This window comes from Monodelphis domestica, chromosome 7, assembly GCF_027887165.1.
Source record: "Monodelphis domestica isolate mMonDom1 chromosome 7, mMonDom1.pri, whole genome shotgun sequence".
In the NCBI taxonomy this organism is placed as follows: Eukaryota; Metazoa; Chordata; class Mammalia; order Didelphimorphia; family Didelphidae; genus Monodelphis; species Monodelphis domestica.
In genome coordinates, this window is record NC_077233.1 from 229,317,780 (window position 1) to 229,335,009 (window position 17,230).

A 17,230-nucleotide genomic window follows, 5' to 3' on the forward strand; every position below is an offset into this window, starting at 1 on the left:
CCCATCACTGAGATTTTTTTTAGACCCTTCTTTGTCTCATACCAACCCCCTACAATTAGGTGGATTTTAACTTCAGTGAGAAGTGATATTACCACAGCCTTTGGATAAGGGAAGGAAACAAACAAGCACTTGTTTAGCACCTGCTATGTGCTAGGCATGGTACTTTACAAATATCCTCTCATTTGAACTTTAGAAGAAGGTGCTGTTATTATCCCCATTTTACAGTTAAAGAAACGGAGGCAGGGAGAGATTAAATGACGTGCCGGGTTTTACACAACTAGGAAGTAGCTGAGCCTAGACTTGAACTGGCAGTCTTCCTGACTCCAAGCCCAATGGTCAACTCCTGTGCCACCCAGCCGGCTCTGTTAATAAGCAGCCTGGGCAGATTAGCAGAGGAGGGCGACAATGGAGAATACAAGGCCCTTAATTCTTCTAGAAGTTAACATACTGCTCTGGGAATGGAAGTTCTTTGAGATGCTTTTAATGTGTTTACTTTTAGTTTATGATGAAGATTCAGCATGCATTCGCTCGCTAGCCCTGTGTAGCTTTGTTGTAGCCACCGATGGTTTTGGAGGCCGGATCCTAATTTCTGTGCATTGTCTCCTCCTCCCCCCAGGCACTTTGTGTATGATCATGTATTTGCTGAGAAGATAACCTCTATGCATAACCAGCAAACTCCTGAGGAAGAAGAAAATAAAAACCTGAAAAAGACAATCACAGTGTTGCAGGCCCAGCTGAGCCTGGAGAGGAAGAAGAGGATGACCATGGAGGAAGAGTATGGGTTGGTACTGAAGGAGAACTGTGATCTGGAGCAGCAGCTGGGTGCCTCAGATGCCTACCGAGCACGGGCCCTGGAGCTAGAGGCAGAGGTGGCAGAAATGCGCCAGATGCTACAGACAGAGCATCCCTTTGTGAATGGCGTAGAAAAGTTGGTTCCAGATTCATTGTTCCTTTCTGTCAAAGAACCCAGCCAGACTCTGCTTGAGGAAATGTTCCTGGCCGGCTCCGAGCTGAGCAAAAAGCCCCTCAAACGCAGCAGCAGTGAGGTGGTCCTGAGTAGTCTGGCTGGGAGTGATATCGTTAAGGGCCATGAAGAGACTTGCATCAGGAAAACGGAGGCCATGAAACAGAGGGGTATTTCCCTGCTGCATGAAGTAGACACCCAGTACAGTGCTCTGAAGGTCAAATATGAAGAGCTGCTCAAGAAGTGCCAGAAGGAAGAGGAATCCCTGAAACATAAGGCTGTGCAGACTTCTAGGGGTCCCACTCCAGCCCCGAATGTGAGGAGCCTCGAAGCTGAGCCAGTCCCCAGCAGCCAGGAGCTGGCCAGCATCGTTCCAGACTCGAGTTCTGCCACCAGCCCTCCTCCAGAATACAAAGCTCTCTTCAAGGAGATCTTTAGTTGCATCAAGAAAACCAAGCAAGAAATAGATGAACAGAGAACGAAATACCAGGCTCGCTCACCACGTTCTTAGCTGACCCATTTGTGTATTCTAGCTCTTGCTGTTAAGCCATTCCCCTCATCTCCTCACTTCAAGGCAGGGATTATCATTGGTCCAGGTTGCCCAGTGGCCATCTTACATGTCACAAATGAAACCTTTCTCTTTGCTGATTCTGCAAATGTATGGAGGAAGCAGAGTAGCCATTAGGGTCAGCTCTCCTAGTTCGTTCAGTAGCTATGACAAAACCAGCCTGTTCTCTGTGGACCAGGGGCTGGTGCACCGACTTGAATGGAATTTATATCTCCTCTCCCTTCCCCCCCCCCAAATGAAGGGGGTTTATGTAAGGTTTGTGTTGCATTGTGGTAGGAGGGCAGGGCCTGGAAACTGGCCTCAGACTCCTCTGGACAAGTCATTCTCAGCCATGTGGTCAAAGTAGCTTAGCATGAGCGTTTAAAATGAGGTAAACTGTCAGTGTCTGAGGTGGCTATCCTGAACTGTGTAGAGGGTGTATATATGATTGTCTGGAAAACATACTGAGGACAGGCCATTTGGGCATGTAATTTGCAATAAGGCAGACTGTATTTTCTAATTTATTTGCATCTGATGTTACTTAGAGATGGCTTTAAATGTTAAAGGCAAGTTACTCATCACCACCCAAATAGAACCAAAAAAGGACAGGTTATTCACAAAGCACACTTTGTGTTATTAATGTGGAAAAATAGTTGTCTTCACACTTGCTCTTGGAACCTACCTGTTTTCAAAAACAGGTTTTTCAGAAACCATTTGGCCAGCAAAGATGGGAGAAAGGGGAGGGGGAGCATGGAGATTGTTCTTAAGGCTTTAGTTATGACCTAGACTTTTAAGTGGCCACTTAAAAGTGGTTTGTTATGTGTATTCTATAGATAAGGGTTTGAGGGCTGGTGGACCATTTGGCTAAATAAGGTCTTGTTAAGTTCTAGCATTCTTGTCCATGTTTCTCACTAATTACAGAAGCTGTAAGAACTTATTTTCTGTCTGTCTCCTTATTAAACAGTATTTGTATCTACCACTGCGGAAATATATCTGCACATGACCCATATATACATTATAAATTAAAACTATTTAAAAGAACTAGAGTTCTGAACTACTGTAAATATTTTTCTTAAAATAAAGCTCTAAGGAAATTTTAAAAAAATGTGTTACTCATACAAACTTTTTAAGGTATTTCAATGGCCAAATCTATTTTCTAATACATGACAAATGTTTACAAAGGAATTAAGAACTGCACACCTGCTTTGAAACAAAGTTTAAACCATTTATTTAGCAGAGACAAATGCTCGATTATCTGGCACTGCATTGTTGTAAATGTAAGTAGACTCACTACTTACCACTGGAAAGACTGGAAACCCACCCCCCTCTCTAAACCATCCCCCCACCTTGGGAATTAAACTTAAAATACTTTATCTCTGCTACTGTTTTCACTGTACTTTCCCCAAAATTAAATTCTTTATTTAAAAAGCCCCAAAATGAAAATATTTCAAGTTCTTTTGATCAGGAATTATTCTCTCTGCAGGTTACTCATACTTAACTGTAAAGGCCTTTCTTCGTATTAAAACCCCACTGGTATACGAAACTAGAAACTGTGGAAGATCATCAAATGGTAGAGCTAGACAAGGCCTTGGAAGTCTAGTTCAAACCCTCCCTTCCTTTCCCCTCTTCTCCATTTTACAGATAAAGCAATCAATCATTGAGGTCCATTGGCAAGTTCTATGGTCTATAAGCACCCCGAGGCCAAGGATCCCTCTTGATTGGTCTAGCCTTACCACCTCCCACAATACTTGGCACAGAGGTTTAACTAAATTTTCTAAACAATGAATGTGTTCACCCATCTCCATTCCCAGCCTCTCATGCCATGGTGCTGCTCAAAAGGCAAATGACTTCTCTAAACAAACTGACTCTCCTCGGCCCCAAACTTAGAATGCACCAGAGAAGCCTCCAGTATGGTAATCATTTATCCTCACTTTCAAAAGAAAATAAAATTTAGGTCTACATAAGAAATTAGGACAGAAGAATTCTTCTGATAAGCAAGTTGTATAATTCAAATCAATTTGATATATAAGGACCATTTTCTGAATCATATATTGTGTGAAGGTTGACAAGGCAAAAGCTGAGGTATGTGCCCTTCACTGACCCCTAATGGGAAGGGGATATTAATATACATTTTATGTACATATATTAGCTAGCCAAGAAATTTTTTAAAAAACACTTACTCTTGAAATATGACAGAGGCCTGAAAAAAAAAAACCATTCAGGAAGCACAAAAGCTTATTTCTGATGTCACCCAATTCCCAGTGAATTTCAGCTCTACATACATTTGAACATCTATGGATCTGTTCTCATGATCTGAAATGGGAGATTAAAAAATTGGAATCATCTGTCTGGTCCTTACTGCTTGCTAAGCTACAGGGCCATATACCTGTGTAGCTAAGGCAAAAGGAAATACTTTGCCTTGTTGACTAAATTCAGAATTCATTAGGTAACTTTTGAAGGAAACAATTCCAAAAATTAAATGCTACGTAACTTTTGTGTATTTGCCCAAATAAAGATTACCCACCTAAAATGCGATCGCTTTAACAGGATATACAGTGAAAAATTTAAATAAGATATTTTTAAGACTTGTATTTCTTTCAATTCAAATGTTTTATTTATCACTGGCTTTTCTGTCACTATCATTCTCTTCTCCATCTTCCCAAGTCATACTACCATTCATTGCATTTGAATGTGCAGTTTTCTCATATTTAAATCCAGCCGAACACTTACATTCAATGATGGCTTAAGTTTTTCACCTAGTAGGAAGTTTCTTCACAGTATCACATCAGGATATTATTTTCTGAGGCTGTCCTTAAAGGATTCTCTTATTAGTTGTAGTTTAAACCGTAGTTTAAATTACTGTTTTTAATAGTCTCCATCTCTCATCCTGGACTTTTGATTTTATTAGCAAAACACAATTACCTGTATTTTTATAACCTAAAAAAAAATCTAGAATGAGAACTGGCCAAAAGGGTTAAGGGAAGCTGGGGAAGCAACAGGTTCCCATCACTGGAAGTCTTTAAGCAGATGCTCTGAAAAGGAATACTTTTTCAGATACAGGTTTACTAAGATGATCTCAAGTCCATACCCAAGTCTGAGACTGAGATTTGGTGATTCTGAATAGGAAGTGAGATGGCCACCCATGGAAAGGGAGATGTGATCCTTTAATGAAAAACTCATGAATTTTTACATAGTTCCCAAAGCTTTCTGATCAAAAGGGTAAATAAAGGGATGCCCTCAGATTTCACACAGGGCAGATTTGGCAATCAAATACCTGCCTGTATGCAGGTAAAAAGGTCAATTTCCGAGCATCTCACAGTCTAACTTGGCTATGATGAACCAGAAATGCCCTTGCAAAGAAGCCATTCATCAGAGCTTCGGACACCTCTAGTTTTCACATTACGATGAAAATCTCATTTTCCTTTCTATTTAGAAATCCTCCACATTTTGTGCAACTGCTGTAAAAGCTGTTTACATTTCTTTTGTCATAAAAAGATGGGCACCCAAATGATGCCAAGAATTGGTGTTAGCATTTATTTTAAAAGTACACAAAATAGAGATCTGTACATCACAAACTGTGATAACTACACTTACATGTTGTCCAGGACTTACCTTTACTTGCATAGCTATGCAAACAGGTCAAAAGAATATATAATTTGAACCATATGTCTGTTCTATGTGCTGTTTCATGTAAACAATTAAGAGAGAGTTGCTACATAAGGTAGTAACATTTAAAATTTTTAAATGGCTATAAAAACCCAACAGTATTATACTGCAATTTGGCTTGTTTAATGGAACTGGCAGATGCTTTTATAGACATAAAATCTAAGACTGAGCATCAGCTTCTAGGCATTTTAAGTATTAAAAATCTCAAGCTTTCCTCATCCTGTAAACAGAACTTTTAACTTGGTTGGCATTGAATTACAAAATAAGATATTAAACCATGATTTTTTTTCCATCTTGCCTGTATCAGTATATACTCTCTTTATTATTAGAATGGAACCAAATGAGAAGCAAAATACATTAGGAATTCCAAATGATACTGGAAGAGAATCCTGGCTGATCTCTCCTCAGAGCACTCCTGCCTCCAGCTGGCCATGCAAACTCAATGTGACGACCTCTGTAACTGGCTTGTGCAGTGCCCCTCGGCCACGTGAAGATCAGATCCTGCCCCGTGTTCCCTGAAGCCAGTCCCGGTGTTACTTCCATCTCTGCTCACTGTGGTATCCATCCTCTGGCCTACATTTGTGGGGTTAAGCAGTTCACTATGACTGTCAGGACTGCACTGTTCCCTTAAGGTACCACATGCCTCCATAGCTTACACAGCAGTCCTGGACAGGTGGGGGGAAAAATTAGATGTGAGAAGTTATTATGATGAACTAAACTCAGTAACATTCATAAAATCCTGAACGATGCCACCGATGCTTAAGCAACAGAGGTTGTTAATGAATAGCTAGGAGTCCAGAGACCTGGGTTCTAGTCCCAACATAGACATGTAGAAAAATTTCTTTCCCAGGTCAGTCTGAAGGTTCTGCATTTATGAAATTGAAAAAAGCAAAATGAAGACTATTTTAACCTCAAAGTGATGTTGTGGAAGAAAAAGATTATGTGAAAAGTCCTTTACAGACAGAGACAAAACTACTTGGGTTTTGTTTGTTTTTTTTCACAGCAATGTTTTTTAAGAATGCTCTGCTTTTTAAAAATCTAAATTACTAAGTAAAGCATATTTTTCTCAATATCTTATAATAGAATCCAGGACCTCTGGGAGTCAGGAGAACTAAATTCCAACCCCAGTTCTTTCTGCTAAGAGACAGTAGTGTTCAAAGGACCTGGGATCAAATTACAGCTCTGTCAACTTATAATACCTGCATGATGTTGGGCAAGTCATTTAACCCCTTCAGCTTTACTTTTCTCACCTATTAAATGAAGAAGTTGAACAAGGAAGTCGTGTGACCCTGAGGGACACATCATTTCACTTCCCTTGCCTGTGGTCAGACAGGAAACAGCATGAACTCCTCTAGTCTGTTTTACAATTTAGCTACATATCCCTGCCATGAAGAAAGGACCTCTGTATCTAGAGACATCCAAAGTGGGCTATTACCTTTAACACTTTATCCACTTCCTGTTTGCTGAGGTCCTCTCCACATTCTTGATTTAGTCGAGTCTGGATCAGATTCCGACGCACCCGGTAATTTTTGGAAAATATTTCAAGTAAAACCTGTCGATGCTGAAATGGTAGCAAAACCACAATCATTTGATATGCTCACTCCAGAGAAAGGAAAATAATTTCTAAAGAAGAAATGCAGAGATATGAGCTATTCAGAAGACTGACTGTCCTCTGAACTCTTAGCTCATCTGGTCTCAAGCTTCTTCCACAGGATGTTGTCCTTCTGGTATCGTTCTGCAGGGGCATGGGAGCACAGCTAAGAGCTACTCTGACCTGAAGTCCACCTGATTGCTTGTGGGGGTGGGGTGGGGCATGCTGGCCCTTGGACCTCTGCTCCATGATGCTAGCTCTGCCAGAGAGACAACTACTTTCTATCAATCCCATTTCTAACCCAGGGTACTAAGATCCATGCTCTTAAAGAGGTCCTTCATGGAGATGAAACGGGGGCTACAGATACTAAATGCTGCATACACTGTCTAACAGTGGCTATATTAGCTTGCTTTGCCTCTTTTTTTTTGTTACAAGGAGGGATGCCATGGGAAAGAAGGAGGGCATATTGCTGGGAGCTGCCTAAGACATGGAGAAGTTAAATGACCTGCCCAGAGTCACATATATTAAGGTCAGAGGTGGGATTTGAATCCAGTTCTCCTTGATTCCAAGTCTAGTACTGTGGGTGTTTTATCATGCTGCCTCTAAATAATGGCACTTAAAGAAAAGAGGTCAAGGTGTTCTTTTAAATCCTACTTTCCCAAGAGTGAAATATAATAGATTGGGGAAATGTAACTACACACCTCAGCAGGGCTCCTGCAATGGTCAGAATAGGAAGACCACACTTTACAAAAAGAGTAATTTTGTCTAAGCCAATTTTCAAAGCACCAAGATAAACTTATGACTTAAGAGGAAACTCATAGGCTTCATGATCTGAATTTATAGTTATGAAAACATCAACTGCTCAAAATTTAAAAACTGTAGTGCACCCTTTTCTAAATCAAATAACTCCTTTGTAATGCAAATAGTCACCATGCTTGTCTAGTAATGTTTTTTAAAATCTTTTATTTTCTGAAAGTGACGAAAATCAGGGCAAACAGGTACATCAGCTCTTCCCTTCCCCTCTACCTACTGGGGCCAATTGTGGCCAAAGGGCAGACATTCTGCCCTGCCCTACCCCCTCACCCCAACTCCAAGGGTTTTGTCAAAAGGAAACCCTACTTCCAACTAGCGTAAGAGTCCAGCAATGTGAAAAGGGCCCCTGAGAGGTCCCTTTACCTGATCACTCATGTCTCCAGACTCCCAGAGCGCAAACACCTTCTGTTCATCAGGAGAAGCAGCAGTCTGTGGGGGAAACTAATCAGGACACACATGTGAGGCAGGCTTGAAATGGGTTTGATTTTCCAAAAGTGCAGGTCTGACCATGTCAGACTATTCAATAAACTGCAGTGGCTCCCTATGATTTCCAGAATCAAATATAAGATTCCTTTTTGAAAGCTCTTCACAACCTGGTCCCTTCCTACCTTTTCAGTCTTTTCCCACCTCGTTCTTCACTCTGCATTCCAGCTGTACCAGCCTCCTTGCTATTTCTTGGAACAAGTCATCACAACTGACAAGGCCATTAATCTTCACTGGCCATGCCCAGACCTAGATTGCTATCTTTTCATCTCTACCTCCTGGTTTCCTGCAAGTCTCAACTAATGAGAGTTCCAGCCTTCTGCAAGAAGCCTTTCCTCCAGTTGATTATCTCCCATTTATTCTCTCTCTTCTTGTTTGTACATTAACTGCATGCTGTCTCTTTCATTAGACTGTGAGCTCTTTGGCTAGGAGAGACCTGACCCAGGGAGTTATGTCTCTACTGCCTTGACATAGCCATTCACTCTCTGCAAATCTAATTCCTAAAGAGGAAGAAAAAAAGGGAACAAGAGAGTTCCCTTCAGCCTCTATCCAGCCGGCAAGGGGGAAGTAGCCACAAGGAACATAAAGTACATCCTCCAAGGCAGGTAAGAAGCAGACATCACTCTTGAGCCCGAGTATCTGCCCTCCAGGCATAGGGCTTTCCCTGTGCCTCACCTACGGAGCAGCCAGCCCAGGCTCTCTGCCAGAGCCCAAAGAAAGACTGAAAGAGTCCCCTGTGACTGCCCAGTGAAGGTAAAGCATTTGTGGCTAGAAGAGACAAGGGCTTTGGAACAATGGAGAACACTGTCCCCATTTTTATCCCTCACATACACAAGCTTGAATCTTACAACCACGGTACTGCTCAGGACTTGAGCCTCACCTAACCTTGGCACTGGCATCTCCAATGATGTCAAAGCTACAGCCCTACTTCACCCTGACTCCACCTATACCAGTGGGGGGGGAGGGGGGGAGGAGGAAGACTGAGCAAGCAGAAAGATAAAGAAAGATAAAGAGAATCTGTCCAGAAGGCCAGGACCCACAATCCTCTACAAGTTACAGTCCCCAACTGGTGTTCTTGGTAAATAGAAGTCTCATTGCTCCAATCTCATTTCCCCTGCCTGGGATGCTCATCTTGAATCAAAGATTTTTTTGGCCAAGGGAAAATAATAATGATAATAGCGTTTATATTGCTAGGCACAGTGCTAAACACTTTACAAATATCTTATTTGATCCTCAGAGCAATCCTGAGAAGTAGAGCACTAGTATTATCCCCATTTTAAAACCAAGGTAAATAAATGATAAGTGACTTGTCCATGTCACACAGCTAAGTGTAGGAGGGTCAGATTTGAATTTGGGTTTTCCTGACTCCAAGCATATTGCCCTGTCATTTTTTACCTAATGTGCTTTTAAAAATCAGGGCGGAAAAGTTTCCCAGACTCATTTTTCACCTGTGGATGAATTATTATTATGGTGGATGAACTTTCAGGACTGGGATAATCCAAAGACAGGTGGCTCTTCCCATTTTCTAATCCATCTGGAGGCCAGAGCTGGTCAATCAGACTGAAGTCTCTGGTAAGGTGAGAGAGCCAACTTGGTATAGTGGAGCAACTGTTGGGAGTTAGGAAATGGCAGGACCTCCAGTGTGATTGATTGCCATCCCAAACACATAAATAGCTGGGTTATTTTAAATAAGTCACATCTCCTCAGGTTTTGACATGTATAAAATACCAATTTCACAGCCTTACCTGAAGAAAGTGCTATAAAAATGTCAGAACCCTGGTTAATTCCAATCTCTTAGTCAATCATAAAAAGCTAAATGGATTTGTGTTGATTTGCAAGCACAGCCTACCATGGGATCATGAAAAATGATGCGATCTCAAGAAATACAACTTTGGTCTATTAGGGCAGCCTGCCATGGACAACTTCAGGGCCCCTGTAGAACAGAGGGATTACACCATCTCTTTAGGATGGCTTTAGTGGGCAGAAGGGGAAACATTGGAGGAGCCAATAGAGAAAGTTTGCCTTTGAATTAAGGTGACCCCAGTAGGTGACCTGGAATCAGCGTGACATTTCTAGCTGGTGACGTGAGAGGTGGCGGAAACTTAGGTCTCCCTTGGACCATCCCAAAGTAGGGTCAGGAACTACCACACATTCAATGTACTATTAGAAGTGCTAGGGCTCCAGGCCCAGCTGCTTCTCAAGATATATGCTTAAGCAAAGGCTCCCTCCTAAATGAGAACTCCCAACTGCACCTTGCTTCCCATTGTGGAGAGTTACTTACAGGCACCAATATCTGTTTGCAGCCAGCAGCCAGCACCGTGTCTTGCAGCATCCTGTCTGAAATGCCACTGAACAGTGTGTGCCCGGGGGGAAGGCTGGCCAAGTGCATGTTAAAGAGGCGCTTCAGTTCGCTCAGGGTGAGCACAAATTGCCTCTGAAAAGTGGCCTCAACAAAGGCCCTCAGTTCCCGAGCCATGGGTGCTTCTCCACAGCCCACTGGGGGGTGCCCGTTGAGGGTGTCACCACCTGCGGCTCGTCCAGCAGGAAGCCCATTGGCCAGCCGGTTTCTGAGGCTGCCACAGGTCGAAGTGTCCATAGGTTCCTCCTCCTTGTCACCTTGCTCATCCTCCTCTTCCTCTTCACTCACTGGCTCCTCCTTGATCCGAACACTGGATGAGGCCTGCATTGCCTGCAGTTGCTCCTTCTTCCACTGTAATTCTCGTTCTAGCAACAGGTGATTCTGTTGGGCCTTGGTCTTGGCTGCTTGGACCCGCTGATCCCCAGAAACCAGCATAACAGGCACTACAAGGGCAGGCAGGACACTGCTCAGAATGGGGAATCCCTTGTCTCAGGGAATGAGACATTTCAAGGGCTTCTACCTCAATTACATATTTTTTGGAAAAAACTGTCCCAAAGAGAGTTGGTTACGAGGGAAAAGGCTCAGGGGATAGACTGAAGGTAGTACAAAGGGTAATTTCTGCCCATTTCCCAAATAGGAAAAAACTGAGACCCAATCAGATTCTATAAGCTCCCAGGAAATAGTCAATGTGAAAGAGCCAAGGTTGGAGGACAGATGTGTCTAGCCCTTCCTAGCCTCCATAGCTACAAAAGCCTCTGACTCTTGGGTCAGTGATAGCACAGTGACAGAAAAAAAAATCAAAGGTATCAAGGTGTGGAGAGGAGGAGAGATCAAAGAGCACTCACTGCCTCTGGACTTGGAGGATCTAAGTTCAAGTTTCTACCAGTGTGACTATAAGACAAGTCATTTGGCCTCCATAGGTATTGGTTTCCTCATTTGTAAAATAAGCAGGGGGTGGAATTGGATGGTGTTTTAGTATGGTATTATGTCTATCGGGCAGCCTGACAAATATATCTGCTGGTGAAAAGCCTGTCCAGATCAACGTTGCCCTCTAAGGGAAGGCAAGAGAGAGGGCACTAACACTCCATCTCACTATTCACAAGCCAAACCTTCTTTGTATGCTGGGATCTGGGACCTACTTTTTGGCCAGGCTCTCAACTCAGCTTTCATGCTGAGCCCAGGTCAGCAACCAGGAAACTCAGATCCCCTCCCAGAGGAGGCAGAAGAGAAAAAGAAAAAAAAAGCAGGGGGAAAGGTAACAGACCCGAAACTTCCCGAAGCACTTGCCCATGTTGCACTGAACCTCAGAAAGAGGGACTATTGGGAATTCCACCCCCCTCCAGACCACACCTTCACAGTTTCAGCCCAGATTCCTGTCTCCAAGTCCTCCAAACAAACCTGATTGTCCTTCTGCAGTCTTTGGCACTGTCTCTTTTGGAAGACTATAGACTTTTTCTAATCTGAAATGAGAAAGAAGCACCAGGTTAAAAAAAAAGACCTTCATGCTTAAAGCTCTCCTTATCCCTTCACCAGATATATATACCATAACCCCCATATTCTTAATAAATTCCTCAAGTTATCTAGGAAAATAGCAGTCTCTCTGATTTCCAACAAAAGTGTCCCAAACACCCTCCCCACTCCTCACTAAATCCCTTGGGCCACTCATCTCAGCCTCTCCTGCTTGCCATCTTCCTGTAGGTCTTTGATTGCCTACACAACTTTCCTCTTCTTTCTCCATCCTCCGTCCATCTTCTCACCCCCACCAGTACCTGGCCCCCCAATCCATTCCCTTTAGCTCCTTTCTTCAAAATTTTGGGCTTTTTTACCTTCAAGAGTTCCCCCACCCACCTCATCCCCAAGACAGTACCAACTCTAACATCAACATTATAGGAAAACACAAGGTCTGGACTTCGGTTTATAGGTGAACAAATGGCTTTTCCTGACCCTGGACCATGAAGCTGTCACGCTACATTTTACTGGGCCCCTAGGACCCCATCCCCACCCCACCCCAGCATCGACACCACCTTTAGCAAATGTAATTTACTTAGCCTGGATGCCCATCCACAGCATGTGCTGCCGCTGGACGACGTCTGGATGTTTTTTGATGAAGTCCTCATCGTAAGGGAGCAGGAATTCCCAGCCTTTGTTGATTCTCACCACAGCCATGTGCTCCAGAAAGTCCTTTACATCCTCTGCACAGAGCTGGGAAAATAGGTGGGGCCCAAAGAGCTGATGGATTTGGAGAAAGGCTGGGATACCAGATTTAGCCTCTGAAAGGGCTTCATTTGCCCACTCCCTTAGATCCCTGAAGCCTTTTGGAAATTGGTGCTTTACCCTGATTACACTATACTGATTCTCCCTCTCTTTACCCAAACTGCTACAACAGCGTCAAGTGAAAGCCTCAAGAATAGGTTGGCTGAAATGAAAAGAAGTCATGAAGTAAAGAGGATGCAGAGACAGACTTGGGAATCAGATGGCTCTACCAAATCCTACTCAGACGTTTATTAGCTATGTGACCCTAAGCAAGTACTTAAGCTCTCTAGGCCTCATTTTCTTTACCTGCAAATTAGGGATAATGATCATCATAGTTAATTGTGAGGATTACATGATAAATCTTAATGCATGGTCTTATGGGTGTCCCATCTGCAGATCTTATGATGACCGCCATCTCAGGAACATTGATCAATAGACTGGTCAATAATTCTGTGGGCCCAGTTAATTGACCCAAGGAGGAGTCCCCTCTTTTTGTGTCCTTGATGAGAGAGATATGCTCTAGAAACCCTGGCTACCTGCCTAGTCCTCCCCTTCTTTCTTTCTTCCAGTGCTTAGACCCAGGGAGCTTAGGAAACACTTACTTTTGTAACTGTTGCTACCTCCTTCCTCACTACCCAACGGCTCTGCGTGAACTTCCACATCTGGGAGAAAAAAACACAAAGGTTTCCACATGTCCTACAAGCAGAAACAAAAACACAATTCCCCCTCCCCAGAGAGACCTTGGGGAAAGGAGGAGGGAGGCATGCTTCTGGTCTCCTTTGGAGAATAGATGCTAGAAAGCCTTCTGGAAGCTCACAGGGAACATGGAGCCAGCAGCATTATGCACTGCTACAATTTGTATCACCCTAAGCCTTCCAAGTATGTCACTGATACTGACATCAGGTATCTTTACACTGGCTGGGAATAAGGGTGGCAAGCCAGGAATAGGCTCTCCCTTTCTATCACCTGGCACACACAGTTCCTCCTAAGAGGACATATCTCCTCCCTCCCTCCCTTCCTCCCAGTCCTCCCCCAGAATCCTTTGGTAAGCATTCCAGAAGGGACTGAACACAGAATAGGTAACTTTAAAGGCAAGCAGCACTCCTAAAAACAAGAGAGAAGAGTCCCATCTTTTTACTCTCACTTTCTTTTCTCTCTGCCCCATTTCCTTCCTCCCTTCCTTGCCAGCAACCCAATGTACTGCTTGAGAATCCCAAGTTAAACTAATCCATTCCCTTGGTGAGACAGTATTGGAGGGAAGCACAACAGACAGAACCAGAAACCTGGAGTAGAGTTTCAGCTCTGTCACTTACTCTCTAAGTAACCTTAGACCGGTAACTTAACTTTTCAGAGCCTCAGTTGTCAATCTGTGAATTGAGGCAATACCTGTGTAATTAGCTCAAAGGTTTGTAGGGAGAATCAAACAAAGCAAGGTAGGTAAGAAACTACCTAAATTGCTATATAAATGTTGAGTATGATTTTTTAGTAGAGGGTAGGAGAGAACTTAATGGACCAATCTATCAATGTGAATCTAGTGCAGGGATTCTTAATCTTTGGTTTATGAATGTGGCGAGTATTTTGGTAATTGTATTTCAATATAATTGGTTTCTTTGGGGTTTAAAGCTTTACCAGACTGCCAAAGGGGTCCCTGACACAAAAAGGTTAAGAATTCCTGATCTAGAGTAAAAACAGGGCCCAGAACAGATGAAGTAAAGGCCAGTGAAGGAAATCTGGGGATTACAGAAGACTGTACAGTTAGAGAACAATATATTTGGAATATAAGTTTGCTCCCTCTCTAAGTCAGAGTCATCGCCCAAGAGGAACCCAGCTCTTCCCAGAAAAGCCCCAGATCAGTTCTGTTTGTAGATCTTCCTCTATACTACTTACAACAAAGTCTCGACCCCTGCAGAGCACCTCTGCAGGCACTCCACTGTGAGGGCTGGAGCTGTCCTTTGGATACAGGATGTCACTGCCAAAAAGAGACAGCAAATGGCAGCAGATGTCACAGGAAGCCAAGGCCAGGGAATGCCCAAGCCAAGGATGGGCAAACAGCTGCTTTCATCCTAGCCCCAGACCACCCTATCTGGAATAGGACGATACTCTCTTCTTCCCTACTTCTTAGTCAGCCCTTGGCTCCTGATCCCTGGGAATTATTTACCTGGGATGGAAGATATAGCAGTGGGGCAAATAGAACTGAGATTTCTCCTTCCTCCCACCTACTTCATTTTCTAAGGGACCTTCAGGCTCTAGGACTTCTGGATATTGGGCAGAGCAATAGGCTAAGCCTTGCTCAACAATTCCATTTCTAATAGGCCAGTTAACAGCCACACAGATCCTAATCCCATTTAGTCATTCTTGCCTCTTCCCTCTAAGCCCCACCATGGAGAGGGTCTATACCACACCACTGCACAGCCCAACAGGACATTAACATATTGGCAGACAAATATGTATTTTACATGAGCAAATATACCTCTTCACAACCCAGTTTCCCTGCACAAGCATCGCCACCTGCTGGATGCAGCGCAGAACAGAAGTTGAGTCGGTCCCTAAGCCCAGCAGGCTCATCAGGTTGGCAAAAGGCATGACCTTCACTGAGACAAGAAAGAAGACACTGGTTTCCATAAAGCACCCAGCCCAGGAGCCAGGAGCCCTGGTCCATGCACAGTTCCCCAAAACGAATACCCAAAGGGAAGGCTTTATGTCTACAATCCTGATCTACCAAGACAAAAAGGAACCATCAGGCATGGGTCTTGAACCTGTCTTCCAGACTGCCTCTTTCTTTCTGGGGCCTGGCCTCCTGTCTAAGCCCAGGCTCCTGGACAGGAGAGGTCAGGCTATTCCAGGGCTTTTGGTTTCAGGGCCCATGGAGGCCAGTGTCAGATCCCAAAAACAAACAAACTATAGCCATCCCTCACTATATCACGGTTCACTTATTGTGACTTCACTGTATCACTTTAAAAATATACATATCTAATTGGGTATTAAGGAGTTACCCTTATCATGGCACACTATTGGCTGATGGAATGAAGGGGTGACCAACCACAGCGCTGTGTTCTGTATCCTGGGAGCCGATTGGCTCAGTGTTTATAAGAGTGTGGAAAAGGTTTATAGGAGAGTGGGAAAGGTTTATAGTCTTAAAATATATATAAATAATAAATATAATGCTACTACTTCATGGATTTTCACCTATCATGAGGGCCTCTGGAACATAACTCCCACAATAGGTGAAGGATCACTGTATATGTGTTTTGATGACTCCTTAGAGGCCCACTGAAGAAAGAACAGAAGTGGGAACTAGCATGGGCACAGAATAGGATGATAAGAAAGGAGACCAACCAAACAGGTATAACCTCCCAGGCTGTGGGAAAGAGAATTAGAAAGAACGTAGTAGGAAAGCACGAACCATTCTTCATCAGGATCTTAATCTGATCTGCCAAGGGCAGAGTCCGAAGCTGGGCCATGGACAGGACATTGCTTGGGGCCACAGGTTTTTCTCTATGGGGGGAAAGAACAGGAGCTTTCAGAGATCTGCTGAGCCATGAGTGGTCCTAATAAGTTACAGGCCATGCTGGGTCAGAACCACAATTCAGGTACAGGATACTCACTTCTCTTCCTCAACGTTCGGAGGCATTAACATCATTAAGTACTCACTGTGAATAGAAAGTCACAGAAGGTGAGAAATAACTCCAAGGGTTTCTCCTTTTTTTTCCCACCCAAACTATAAGAACACAAGAGGGCATGCCATCCAAGGCATGAGCTTAGGACCACAGGTAAATGTAGCAAAAATCAGAATAAAAATAGGGGCCACCAGAGTTTCTTCTACCCACTGCATGAAGAGACCAGGTACCCAAGCTGGCCCTGTAAGGTCAGGAATGGGGGAAGAGGCTGCCCTCATAGAATTTGATTTCACCAATGGAGGTAGTAATTGGAACTTTCTTCCACATGTCAGCCTGATTTCTCCCTTCCTCACTCCCCACAGAGGGGCATTCTCACCTTGGTGATTTAATGAGCTCTGTGTTCTCCGAGATCCCAGGACCTTGGCACAAAAGATACTGGCGTTCATGTTCAGATCGGCTGTCCTGAGGAGAACAACAGACAGACTAAGCCTCAACAAATCCCTGGAGAAAATCAAAGTTTAGACTTCCTGGCCCAGAATTTATTTATTTTTTTAAAGAAGTGGGGTGAGGGATGAAGACTCCCTTCAAGGTCTGAACTTAAGAATCTGTGCATAATCCTCCCAGTCACTAAGAGACCATAGACACCCCCATATCATCAGACCTCTGTTTATACTAGAAGTCAACAAAGCATATATAACATAAAGATGGGTCACAGTGTTTTGATGCACTATTCCCAAAATCTACCTCTCCATAAAGGGCATGATGGTACCACCTCCCTCCCCATAGCTCCAACCCAAGCGGCTAAGGGACTCAGGCAATGTTGAAGGTTCCTTTCCTACTCCATGGCCCCCCCCAGGTATGTAGCACTGTCTTTTGCATGTAATTGCTTATTAATAAATGCTTTTTTTTGTTCATTCATCTGCCTTGCTACTATGCA

At 43.6% G+C, this 17,230-nt stretch overlaps 2 protein-coding genes across 7 annotated transcripts in view; one reads left to right on the top strand and one right to left on the bottom strand.

Annotated features, from left to right (window-relative positions):
- The window catches only part of CDR2 (cerebellar degeneration related protein 2), a 29,409-nt gene extending 26,793 nt beyond the window's left edge, over positions 1 to 2,616 (top strand). The window contains exon 5 of the mRNA XM_001377268.4: positions 617 to 2,616. Within this exon, the coding sequence (XP_001377305.1) occupies positions 617 to 1,475 (859 nt within the window). The 3' untranslated portion in view covers positions 1,476 to 2,616. The remainder of the gene's footprint in view (positions 1 to 616) is intronic.
- Positions 2,617 to 2,715: 99 nt separating this feature from the next.
- POLR3E (RNA polymerase III subunit E) overlaps positions 2,716 to 17,230 on the bottom strand; it is a 33,625-nt gene continuing 19,110 nt past the window's right edge. For 5 of the 6 annotated variants that reach the window (XM_056806531.1, XM_016423886.2, XM_056806532.1 and 2 more), the window contains 12 exons: positions 16,670 to 16,755; positions 16,282 to 16,326; positions 16,080 to 16,171; positions 15,147 to 15,267; positions 14,564 to 14,645; positions 13,279 to 13,338; positions 12,468 to 12,625; positions 11,822 to 11,883; positions 10,346 to 10,866; positions 7,945 to 8,022; positions 6,613 to 6,738; positions 4,103 to 5,842 (listed from right to left, as the gene is read on the bottom strand). In XM_056806531.1, coding sequence (XP_056662509.1) covers positions 5,786 to 5,842; positions 6,613 to 6,738; positions 7,945 to 8,022; positions 10,346 to 10,866; positions 11,822 to 11,883; positions 12,468 to 12,625; positions 13,279 to 13,338; positions 14,564 to 14,645; positions 15,147 to 15,267; positions 16,080 to 16,171; positions 16,282 to 16,326; positions 16,670 to 16,755 — 1,488 coding nt within the window. In that variant the 3' untranslated portion in view covers positions 4,103 to 5,785. Of the gene's footprint in view, positions 5,843 to 6,612; positions 6,739 to 7,944; positions 8,023 to 10,345; positions 10,867 to 11,821; positions 11,884 to 12,467; positions 12,626 to 13,278; positions 13,339 to 14,563; positions 14,646 to 15,146; positions 15,268 to 16,079; positions 16,172 to 16,281; positions 16,327 to 16,669; positions 16,756 to 17,230 lie in introns of all 6 variants that reach the window. The other variant, XM_001366882.4, reaches the window with a different exon arrangement.